The sequence below is a fragment of the Bombus flavifrons genome, chromosome 1 (assembly GCF_040668555.2).
Source record: "Bombus flavifrons isolate JBK064 chromosome 1, iyBomFlav1_principal, whole genome shotgun sequence".
NCBI lineage: Eukaryota > Metazoa > Arthropoda > Insecta > Hymenoptera > Apidae > Bombus > Bombus flavifrons.
The window spans coordinates 20,870,347-20,883,458 of record NC_138442.1 but is presented as its reverse complement, the minus strand read 5'-3'; the positions used below and the strand labels follow the sequence as shown (position 1 = coordinate 20,883,458).

The following is a 13,112-nucleotide window of genomic DNA, read 5'->3' as shown; positions in this document are numbered from 1 at the left end:
ATCAGATTGTGAAACAAAATTTCACCTCCTTTTCATTCATATTCGTTTCATTGGACAGTAGGAATTATCAACCGATACGCAAGATATAATATTCTGGTGACGACATGTTGCGAAGATATCTTGGTCGTAAGATATTATTATCGTTGATTACGAAATGTTATTATGCTTCGCGTGGCTTGACAATCGTCGTTTTACGTTACCGTACGACGATAGGTAAGAAAAAAAGAGAGAAAAGATAGCAAGGTAAAAGATATGCATCACGAGCAACAAATAATAAACAAAGAAGTTAATAATAGACGGTGAAATACACGACGATATATGAAAACTCGAATAATCAGGATTTGATCCTGGATAATCCTGATGTTTAATCGGGATTTTTCGTTTCAAAGCGATCCACGTGTATCGAACCTACGAAATTCAAACGCAGACACTCTTTCTTCGCTGAAAAACCTACCCTTGCCTCGGAACCCCACTCAGAAACTTAATTCCAATCGCCAGTACTAATCTTTCCAATTTCAAAACCATCTGCGTACATATCAAAGCCCTCGAGTTAAAAGCAAATACTCGTTCCTTTTCAAAAACCTACCCCTTACCTGAGAATCTCATGAGACCAAAGATAGGCGCAAAGAATTCTTTCCAACTATCGGCGATCGTTTCTATAATTTTACAATCTACGTATATATCGAACTATGTATCGAAGCCTCTTCGAGCAGTCGGATTAAAACGTCCATCTTCCTGTACAAACCTACCCTCGTCTGTGGCAGAGGATCTCGCTGCCCTAGGAACGGACCAAAAAATCGTTAATATTTTAGCAATGAGCAACGATTCGATGGATTCGAGGCGATTATATTTGTACGTTTCGTTAAACGGAAGAGAGATTCTGTCCTTGGCTGGTGCGTCTCCCCAATGTTCCCTCAGCCGAACGCGAGTCGTGTTCGTGCGCTTATATGGGGTGGCGCGATTTCTGCTGCTGACGTCACTCCTTTCCCAGGACAAAGCTCCTGCCGAGACGAGGGTGCGTTTATATGTCCGAGAACATAGACAGACAAACAGAGAGAGAGAGAGAGAGAGAGATATGGTGCCGTTGAACGGCGCCAAGCGTCGAGACGCTTCTCAAACTCTCGCAACACAAAACGTTCGTCAGCCCCCGTATAATGCTACAACTTTGGCTTCCTTTCGCCAACAACTCTTTTCTCTATCTTCCTTCTTCCTTCCTATGCTCCCCTCCTCCTTCCGATTCTTTCTTCCTCCTTTTTCCTCCCTTCAAACCGTCTCGTATCCACCAATCCTTTTTTGCCCTTTATTTTCCATCGATCCACCCCTCTCCCATTGTTTCGCCCATTCTCCTCTTCTTTTCATTTGTCTATCCCCGTTTCGTAATCCCCGTGGAGCCTCTGTTCATCTTCCTCATCCGACAAGCAGATTTTTTCCCTTTTTCTTCTCGTTTCGCGCGTTTGTTTTTCGCCTGTCCTCGCGTGAACTTTCGCCGTGCGTGAGAATTCGTGAGACGTTACCCGACTGCGTCGCAATACGTCGATCGAATGTGACTTTCTGGAAGAGTTGGCGCTTCTAGAGGGATGCTACAGTTGCTATATGGGCGAATGCAAAGATTCGTTGAGTCGTCTGCTGCTTTTTCTACGTTATTCCGATGTGACGAGAGTAACGAGGCTTTGTAGTTTCTTCCGAATCAGATGTTTCTTTCTTTTTTCTTTTTTTTTTTAAGGATAATCAGACGAAATTCTGTGTTATATTTTCATTTTGGATTCCATCGTACAAGATGTTCTCGAAACTGGGATTCCGTTTATAATACAGTGAAATCGAATGTTATTCTAATGGCGCGGAACGTGCGTACATGAGGAGTTCCCGTGAAGCCAAAATTTAACAAACAAATGGTGAGATGAAATTCGATGGGTATTGCATTTTCATCTTGGATTCCATCGTACAAGATGTTCTCGAAACTGGGATTCCGTTTATAATACAGTGAAATCGAATGTTATTCTAATGGCGTGAAACGTGCGTACACGAGGAGTTCTCGTGAAGCCAAAATTTAACAAATACACAGTGAGATGAAATTCGATGGGTATTGCATTTTCATCTTGGATTCCATCGTACAAGATGTTCTCGAAACTGGGATTCCGTTTATAATACAGTGAAATCGAATGTTAGATTTGCATGGTGCGAAATGTACGTACACGAGGAGTTCTTGTGAAGCCAGAATTTAACAAATACATGAATTTCGATGGGTATTGGATCTTCATGTTGCATTAAATTGTACGAGATATCGCTTGCAAACAGAATTTCTAGAAATTTATGTTCCCATGGGCGTAACCGAAAGAACGGAATACAAAATCGAGATTCGTTTTACCTACTAAATACATAACGTAAGGAATATTTTCCTTTGAATACTTTATATACATATATTTGCATGTTACGTATACTTTTAGCGCCTTTAAATTTCCACGAATGCACAAAGATTCGCGGTTTACATATTCATAAATATCTCGTCGTTCATTTTAAAAACAAGTCTGTTATTACGATCCAACCTGCAATTCCACTGTTTGCCAGTGAAAACCATTACGTAAATTTGTTTATAATAAGAAAAAGACAACAACTAACGACGAAAGTGGCTGTATTGCAGTGTAAGACGTATAACTTAAACTTGTAATAGATCAATGGCTAAATGGAACGAGTATCGACTATACTAAATACCGTAGTATTTCTATCGATTAATTATTAAAAAGTAAATTTGTTACGATACCAAATTATCGCAGAGAAGAATCACTTTTTTCCTAATTGCCACGTCTTTCGAAAAATATATAAAATAGCTCGGCAAGCGTTAACGACCGATAATTATACTCGCAGAAAATATCTTAAGAGACGATTCCGTATCATCGAACAACGCACATTATTTCGTATAAAAGAATAGCATAAAAAGTATATAATTTTAATATTTAGCCCGATATCCAAGCAAAAATAACTTCAACGTCCACGTTACGATCAAACTATCGCATTAAAATAGTCTCGTTCATAATTTACAAAAAAGCATCGAGTTCGATCTAAAGAAGAGTCAGCTTCGCTAATACGCGAAAACTACTACAGCTGCAAACTATTGATCAGAACATCCAGCAGAACATCATTCCATGTAGCCGATATTAAATACTCGTATTAGATATCCGTACGAATCACCAGCTGCGAGATTTTCTTCTGAATAAAGAAGACTCCTCGTAGATGAAAATCCATCGAATTCGAGAACGTTTCATCGAACTGGATGCAATCGTTGGGGGTTGGTTTTTATCCTAGCAACACGCGAGGGAGCCGACTGGCGTTGGCGAGCGTCGAGACGCTTTTCAGACTGTCGCAGTAAAACGTCCGCCAGCCCCTATCTAATATAACCATCCAGTCGTTCCCCAGGATTCGCTATATTTGCATGAGAACGCCATTTGCCGCGTAGGTTGTCCATCGACGAGCGTCATCCGCGTAAAAATACATTTTTCTTCGAATCTCAAACCCTTTCTCTCTTCTATTCTTTCCTTGTTTCGGGAACTCTGATCGAACCATCGAAACACTGCGAGTTACTCGAAATTTTCTAAGTAAATCTGAGCAAGTCGTTGGATTGATTCATCGAGAACCCCTGTCGCGTTAATGCATTTTAACTGGGAAGACGGTTAACGATCTCTTTGCCATTATTTCTTCTTCCGCTTAGGTCGTAGAATTTTATAAAGTTTTTCAAAAGTTTCGAGAAGTCGAAGTATTTATAACAATGTGACACGCGATCCTTTTTTAAACCATGCAAATTTTTCCACGCCTGCGTGTTTTATCCTGACAATAAAATATAAGTAAGCTACTTTATATACATTTTTCAACGACGTCGCAGCCGTACAATTTACGTATTACTTCGCTGCTCGATCTTCGATGATTCTTAACTCCAAATCCACTCGAGAGTATCACAAACGATGAACGTACAGAATAGAAGAAGCTCGCGACGCTGCTCAATTTCAATATGATTTTACAAAGATGCTGCGTTATCACTGGATTATTATCACGCGTTAACCACGATACCGCGACAGTCGATCACGAAAATCCACGCCAACGTATCTACAAAATATGTACTTTGAAAACGTCAGGCAATTTCAACGAAAGCGTATGTGTAATTCAGCTTCGATCGGAATCTGAAAGGCAAAGAAGCTGCCTGCGCAGCGGCCGAGCTATGGACAACGTTCCGATCGATCGATTTGCGTGCTTCGAAAATGGTAATTACAAGAGGATCGTGAGCATAAACGTAAGCGTAACCATAACCCATTTATCCAGTTCGAATTGGCATCGGGAAAAATTCGCGCGTAAAACCGTACTAAATAAGAAGCATCGTCGAATAACAGCAATAATGTTCGCAGCTAAGGCAGTCTTACGCCAGTTAAGCGGTCGTAAATAAACGATAGAAGTATTTTGCATCGCGTCAATTTGAATATAATAATGGAATCGGACAACGCGCACCTCTGAACGAGGTCGGATTACGATCGCGAGATAAAACGGCGGCATTTATCGCTCGAAGGCTTGCAACAACGTTGAACGACCTCGTAAAACGCGTGGTACCAGGTTTTCAACGACGAAAAACGAGGCTTCCCGGCGAGTTTCCGTAAAAATACGCTTTTCCATAGACTTTCTCTCGACGCTTCTTCAGACTACCTTCTTTCTCCTCGTTCTTTTTTTTTCTGTCCTCGTTAGACGCATACGCGTCGCGAACACGAACGGCACGAGAGAGAGAGAGAGAGAGGGAGAGAGGGAGGGAGCAAGACCTCTCCCGCGTGCGTTGCACCGAGTTTTCAGGGTTTGTTGCTCCGTTAATTAGATCGTCCGCAACGAGACCACCGCAGTGGCGAGACGTTGAACTAGTCTTAACGATTCCTGTGTACAGACGCTAGCCCGATAGAAACTTTAATTCGTCGAGTCGACGAACTCGGAGTTTCGTACGATACGTACGGCGTTGTGTGGCAACGTGCGCGACCCGCTCGAATGGTGGACAAGAAACAAGAAAGAGAAGAGGAAAAAGAAAGGAGAGAGAAATGTTGGTATGAAGGTGCGTGCCATCTGACCTTCTTTCGAATTTATGGCCATTCTTGCGTTTCGATAATTCGCCACTGCTTACCTTCGTACAAGGTGCTCGAAATGGCTGTGCTTCTCGGCCTGCGTTACCGGGCATACGCTTGGAATTTTTGAAAGATCGCGAAATTCTTCGATACGGCGACTGCGAGCCTGCGTATGGACCGAGGATAGCAATTTCGAGCACCTTTTACGAAGGTAAGCGGTCGTTGATCATTGGGTGGCAGGAATGGGTGTAATTTTGAAACAAGGTCAGACAGACGGGACACGCGCGTTCCTACCAACGTTTTTCATTGTTTTTGCGTTACTCTGTTTTAGGATTAATCGATTTGTCCTCCTCGCACGAAAGAAGGATAATGGCGAGCAGATGATATTAGACGAGTTCTTTCTTTACGCACCACGTTCATCTTTAATTTGCAGCTGTGTAGGTACGTGGGTTTCGGATCGATTAGAAACTCGTTATCGCGATGACGACGAAATTGACGCGGTGCAAATCGTACGAGAGCGTGGAAATAAAAATTGTAAGCAGTGGTTTTAATAGCCGATTTGACGAAGGTTCGGTGAACTTGAGTACGAAAGGCAAAGAAAACAGCCTAAGACAGTTTCCACGCGTTTTCTTATTTCCACTTAGGCCGCTGAGTGGAATAATTGAAAACTTCAGCCGCGATAGCGATAAATAACGATAAACGTAAGATTCAATGAAACTGGAAGATGAAAACTCGAAAGACGATATACGTAAGACGTAAAAATCTCTAATCGCGCGAAAGATAAGGAATACAGCTGAGCGACTGTTGCATAATCTAGAAGCAAAGCAGCGATGTATATAAATTTCAATTCGTCGAGTCGATGAACCTACGGCTTCAAGTCGCATTGCCTCGTTCCAGGATTGATCGAAGGCTGGCTGAAGCAGGTAAGGAGATATAGCGTGATTAAGAGTACGAGAATGGAAGGAGCAAGACGAGTTTAGAATGCACGAGGATAATTGCGAGTGGCGTTTAGTAGCTGGATCGATAGAGATATAAATTCCACGCGTCGAAATTGCAAATTTTATCGATTACGGACTAATCGAGGCTAGTTCGTCGTTCGCTGATGATAAACTTGACGTAAAGTATAAGAAGAAGAGTCACAAAGGATCGCTGATAGCTGAATTAACGCGAATTCAACGCTGAAGCTACCGGTCTGTTTCTTAAAATTACTAAAAATTTATGGACAGTCTTGAGTAGAACGAACGTTGACTTTTATCGAGATCAAAATATGAATGTGTGTGTGTGTGTGTGCGTGTTTGTCTGTGTGCGTGTGTGTTTGTCTGTGTGTGTGTTTCTCTGTGTATGTGTGTGTTTGTCTGTCTCTATGTATGCGTTTGTCTGTGTATACATTTGTCTGTCTGTCTGTGTGTATGTGTTTGTCTGTCTGTGCGTATGTGTTTGTCTGCATGTCTCTGTCTGTCTGTCTGTCTGTCTGTGTGTGTATGTGTTTGTCTGCTCTGTGTATGTGTCTGTCTGTGTGTATGTTTGTCTGTCTCTGTGTGTTTGTCTGTCTGTGTATGTTTATCTGTGTGTCTGTGTGTATTTGTTGTGTGTGTGTTTGTTGTGTGTGTTGTGTGTGTGTTTGTTGTGTGTGTTGTGTGTGTACGTGTTTGTCTGTCTGTATGTGTGTATGTGTTTTGTGTGTGTGTGTGTGTTTGTCTGCGTATGTGTGTGTTTGTCTGCCTCTATGTATGCGTTTGTCTGTGTATACATTTGTCTGTCTGTCTGTGTGTATGTGTTTGTCTGTCTGTCTGTGCGTATGTGTTTGTCTGCGTGTCTCTGTCTGTCTGTCTGTCTGTCTGTGTGTATGTGTTTGTCTGCTCTGCGTATGTGTCTGTCTGTGTGTATGTTTGTCTGTCTCTGTGTGTGTTTGTCTGTCTGTGTGTGTTTGTCTGTCTGTGTGTGTTTGTCTGTCTCTGTGTGTGTTTGTCTGTCTGTGTATGTTTATCTGTGTGTCTGTGTGTGTGTTTGTCTGTCTGTCTGTGTGTTTGTCTGTGTGTATTTGTTGTGTGGGTATTTGTTGTGTGTGTGTTTGTTGTGTGTGTATTTGTTGTGTGTGTATTTGTTGTGTGTGTGTTTGTTGTGTGTGTCTGTGTTTGTCTGTCTGTTTGTCTGTCTGTCTGTCTGTCTGTCTGTCTGTGAATTCTATAGAATTCAAACTAGCCGCCAACCGACCTTTTTACTTTTGCTTTGTTTTACCGGCAATCGTTTTGCCGAATAGATCAGATCACGAGAGAAGAACGGTAATTTAGAACTCGAAAAATCGATTCTCGATTTTCCATGATTGATCGTCTGATTTACCCAAAGGATTTACGTTATTACACATATTTTTATATATTAATATATTTTATTCCAACCATGTCGCGTCAATTATAATTATTTACATCAGAACATGCAGGTACGCGCGTTAAGAAAAATTGGTTGTTCTAGAATTTAAGTGGCCGTGTAAATGAATGTCGGTTTTTAGAACATGGCACGGCGACGATGAAACAGTGAAAAGCCGCGGAATGCATAGAAATAGGGATTTTCAATGGCGTGAAAAGCAACGAAGAGGAACGTAAATTCGCCATGTCGATGAACTATGCTCGAGCTATGGAAATCGTGCTATTTTCATCGGCGATTAACCGAAGGCTGGATAAAAGGAGGTAAAACGGTTAGAGGATAATTAGGAGTAACGAAGTGAAATACGCTGGACAAGCTTCAAACGCGCGAAGAAAATTACGAGTGGCGTTTAGCAGCTGAATCGATGAAATATTAAATTCCTCGCACTGATAAGATTCAAGTTTAAAGTTGTAAGCCTAATCGTCTTGTTGTTAATCGACCACTTCTTGTTCCATGATAACGCGATTAATGCAACATACGCGTAAACTGGTTGTACCGTTATGTTCTATAATTACAATTATACAAAGAGAGAAATGACGAATCACTGTTAATAGTAGGATTAACGCGGGTTTAAAGTTACCGCCTCGATAAACTTCAGGATTGGAACTGCGTTGATTTAAAAAATAATCGAAGTACTCGCGCTGTGTCGCAATGACGAATGCGATTTAAAGGAAACAAAAGACGGAAGACGTGAAATGCGTGGAAATAAAAATGTTTAAATAGCACCAAAGATAGAGAGAGAGAATTTTAACGATTGCTTGCAAATAGACGAGCGTACAACAGCGGATATTCTTATACCAAATTCAATTTAATTTAGTTCGCGATCGTTGCGTGCTGCGCGGTATCGACGAACGTCGTGCAATGGAAACAGAACATCGAAGGCTAGCGTGCAACGTACGTAAATAAAAGTTCTTAATTGTACGTAAGATAGAAAAAGGAAACTTGAATTTCCCAAGTGAAATTTACATGAAATTGCAATTATAGAAAAATGTACAAGTCGCTCTAGATTTATGGCTCCTTTAAAGTATAAAAATGTACCTTTAAAATCCATTTCATGCAAGAAGAAAATGGAAATAAAACGTAGTTGGCTCGCATAGTCGGTTAAGTTCACGCGTAAGCATTTTCTGCTTTATACGATCGATATTTACTATAACGAAATGAATGAAGCTTGAAATTGCATCGCGATAAAGCGAAACGTAGCTGCTCAGTTGCGATAAAGACGATACAATTTGATGGAAAATAGCAACGAAGGAAATGCAATACGAACGATTTTGGTCGAATCGATAAGAATTTAAATATCGTTACTGGTCCACCTACGATCGATCGCGACGAAATTTAAAAGACCGTTGATACGACATAACGTAGAAATCTAGAAGATAGGAAATGTAATTGAAATATAGGACGTTAGAAATTATTACTACGCCAACGTAGGCAGATAAAAAGAGATAAACGCTTGGACGACTGCCATCGTTTGGTAAATTTGTGAAATTGTGAAAGACTGAGTTTGTTTATTATTTTTGGCGAACCGTGATTTGACAGCGAATTTCATCGAAAACGCAGAAATTACGCGAGACGTTCGAGCTTTTACGCGAGACAACATCTATGCAAACGGTTCTTTCTTTAATATCAACCGAGTACTCCGGTATAATAATATTTCTATAGTTTGATCGAATATTAATTAAAAAATAACGTCGAAAAATTAGTAAGCAAAAGATAAAAAAGGAAAGAGAGAAATAATTCATTCCATATTTCGATAAACGAAGAAAGAAACATACAGGGTGGTTGGTAACTGGTACAAGCGAAAAGGAGGTGATTCTACGTGAAAAAAGAAGTCGAAAATATAGAATGAACATTTTTCGTTTGAGGCTTTGTTTCAGAGAAAATCGACTTTGAATTTTAGCTCGGTACGCGTGCGGTACGTTATAACGGATCTCACTATAGATCGTTGTCTCGATGGAAACATTAAAAAAAAGGAAATTTTTTTTTAATTTTATTTGTGTATTTTCATAAATATGAATTTGCATAAAAATTCACAGTCCACCAATAAGTTATACAGGCTGGTTGGTAACTGGTGGTCGTTATAACGAGACGTGATAAAATGCACGCGTACCGAGCGAAAATTCAAAGTCGATTTTCTCGAAAACAAAGCCTCAGACGAAAAATTTTTATTCTATATTTCCGACTTCTTTTTTCGCGTAGAATCACCCACTTTCCGCTTGTACCACCAGTTACCAACCACCCTGTATATCCGTATTAAAGTCGTTATACTTTGCAACAATTAACAGGTTACAAGGTGTTTCGATGTTATCTATCGTCGTATGGTAAAAAATCATTTGACGAAAGATATTAGCAATCTGCGAATGAAACGCTTAACCTCGACAAGCTTATCCTTCGTAAACCATCTCTATCTTTCTTAAACATGTTATTCTTGTTATACAAACCTAGCATGTATCGAGTATAGAAAAATTTCGTTCTTTCACAAACATATACACTCCGGTTCAAAAGACTGAAGCGCTGTTTGCTTTCTGGACAAAGCAAATGTTTCTCTTACGTCTTTCTCAGACACAAGAACGTTACAATTAATATCCAGCTTCTACTTTTTGGTACAATTGATCATTAGGCTGTTGATATTCAAGGAAATTCATATTCTTCTGAATCCGATTTCCAACTAACGAATTTGTAATTAACGAAACAGAAGTTATAGATTATACATAGAAAGTTGTTTTATTGGGTTGTCCGAAAAGTGTCTTTCTTTTAACTGACACGTCTTTTACAACGACGCGTCTTTGTACAAACATGAAACCTAATCTGTCGAACGTCGTGATCTTTATTTTGATAGAACAAAATGGATCATACGTAATTCGATAGAATAATATAAAACGAAAAATGTCGTGCATCCGTTATTTCCTTATAAAACGAAAGACACTTCTCGGACGACCTAATAAACATCGCAAGCAGTGCTTTCCATATTTTTGTGTATATTTTCGTGTATTCTGCGCGTGTTTGCTTCTTCGAATCTCTTATAAACGTAGAAAATCCCACGCTTTAATCACAGTTTCAATAATAAGCAAGAATAATGTTTACAAATAGCTGTTGTCATTTCTTTATGAAATTTTACCACGCGTCAAACTTTTCAGCAAAAGTGTACATTTTTCAACTTACCGAATCTAATCTTCTTTATTATCGCGCTACGAAATTGTATCAACGTCTCTTCTTTTTTTACGATAAAACATACGAACCAAGAACATGTTACGTATGATAATGATAATGATTTAGCGTTTAATAAACGATAAGACGGCACTCGAAGGAATAATTAAACGCGATATTCGCACGGTCGATAGAGTCATCCAGATTTTTAAACACGTTCATTGAACAAATATTTTCTTATCTTCGAACGTACGCTTAACTCGAGTAAACCTTGCTCGTTTATTTTGATAGCTACGCTGTCCGTACGACAAATCTACAAACACACGCTCCGCCTTATTAAAATCTCTACGATATATCTAACTTAGCGAATATACAAGCGTGCGCATAACGCGTGCAAACAATTGTTCTATGGAAACAAGGCTTCTTCTTATTGAACGTTCTATCGTGAACTTTGTCGACGAATGCTATTTTTAATCTGCTCCGCGATCATTTATTTCGACGAATGATTCATATCGATAGTTTGCATTGCTGTGCATCGCTTCTTGTACGCGTAATAGAAACATTATGATGTTAAAAGACGGGATTGTTTCGAATAGAAGAATATTTGCGAGTAGATTCCTGTGTGCTTATATAACGGTACAAAGATAGGAAAATATGTACGCAGTCGACACGGAACTGAAAAGATTTCGATAAAATGTTCCATGCAGCGTGTTTGAAAAATATTCCATGTTATTCGATTTCATTTTTGTTTTCAGAATATTTGCAAGTACGTTGCTGGCTTCCGAGACGCCACTGAAAGAACAGCAGAATATGCATGTAGCTATTGTACGAGCCTGCGTCGATTTCCATAAAAGAATTTACGTATAAAAATGCTTCATATAAAAGGAATAAAATTTCCATGCAGAATTTATATCTTTAAATGTTATCTAACGTAGTAAGCATCGTGGAAAATCCCATAAGAAATCCCACAATTTGTCTAAAAAACACTCTACTTTTCAAATCCTTTTTGCACATTTATAAAAATAGTTTCTGCCACTCGGTAGGACACCAAAGCACAAACATAGTGATTTTTAGCAACGATTTTTACAGAAAAATTCTTTAACGTGTTTGGTAAAGATATTGGATTGGCAACTGATTGCGGATTTATCAATACCACCTAATGACAAAATCCGCGATCACTCAGTTGCCAAGGCAATATTAATTGTATCGGTTAAGGATCGAGCCATGCGAAAGCAATGAAAATTTTCTATTCTTCCAAAGAATCTATTTTTTTCTTTTTTCTGATCCATTGGTATCTCTATGTTTCCACATTTTTTAACAAAGAATTCATCTATCCTTCTTTTTCTGCTAATAAGATTTTTCTGCGCGTTGCTTGAAAAAGACTCGAAGCTATGCAATTTCCAACGAAATCCAAATGAACGAACGAAGGAAAAAAAGACGAAAAGAAAGGAGAACCTACCCGTTTATCAACAGGTATTTCACCGCAAAGAGAAGCCTTCTCGGTCGCAAATTCTCGAGTTCGATGCTGTCGACGAAACGGTTGTTGCATCAAATGGAACTACCACTCCACGCCATGCGACGTCAGAAATACGAGACCTTTCGGGTGGCAAAAATAGAACCGAAACACGTTAGTCTTCTTTCCGTCTTTTCCGGACTCTCGATGCGTTGAAGTTACATCTAAACGTAGCTCGCGCCATTCGCGCTCGAGTCAATTAAATGCGGAACATGATTCACTGGACGATCTACGAGAGATCGTGATGCAACGATCCTTTCGATATCGACCAGTGTGCCTCGAGCGAATTTATATTTTCTCGTTGGAAGAATCGGGCAACGCTAGGCGTCGATTATTTTGAAATTTCGACGAGTTAACGCTTTCAGAAGCAGACATTACGAAATATCAGAAGTAAAATTAAGATTCCTATGAATTGAAAATTCGAATTTAAAAGGAAATTTCTATTAACGCGTGCTAGCAGCTTTTACGAATATCGTTTGATTTGAAATCTCAGTCACTCGGATTATCAACAGGGAATTGAAAGTCGAAGTAAAATTAAAATTTCTGTCGATGTAAAATAGAAATGAAAATCTCGAATCTTTTCGTTAATTCGATAGCTTCTGATATTCTTTCCAATCGTTTTTACACAATTCCAATTACAGTTACATTTTATACAAATATATTTTTAAGGTATCAGATACTATATTTTTTTAATTTCAAAAATTCCTATTTGAGCGTCACAATTTTCGCCATGAAATTTCAACTTACTTCAAAAATAAATTCAAATTTCAAATACTTTCTATCGTCCTCGAACGAAGGATATGTCGGTTAATGCATCGATTCGTCGTTTCTCCTCTCGTTTCTTTGTCGTTTATCGAGTAAATAACGATACGTCGAGATTTCGTTATTTGTTTAATAAACTGGTTGCTTGCAAAATTGGCTCACTTTTTCTTTTTTTAACAAACAGC

At 39.2% G+C, this 13,112-nt stretch overlaps 1 protein-coding gene across 8 annotated transcripts in view; it reads right to left on the bottom strand.

Annotated features, from left to right (window-relative positions):
* Positions 1–13,112, bottom strand: part of Mical (Molecule interacting with CasL) — a 113,288-nt gene that overhangs the window by 68,329 nt on the left and 31,847 nt on the right. For 6 of the 8 annotated variants that reach the window (XR_011173037.1, XM_069112015.1, XM_069111529.1 and 3 more), the window contains exon 1: positions 12,112–12,216. The exons of the other annotated variants lie outside the window; for them this stretch is intronic. Coding sequence is in view for 5 of the 6 variants with exons in the window: in XM_069112015.1 (XP_068968116.1) it covers positions 12,112–12,201 (90 nt within the window). In the remaining variant the exon portion in view is untranslated. Of the gene's footprint in view, positions 1–12,111; positions 12,217–13,112 lie in introns of those variants that run through there. 8 annotated transcript variants of the gene reach the window in all.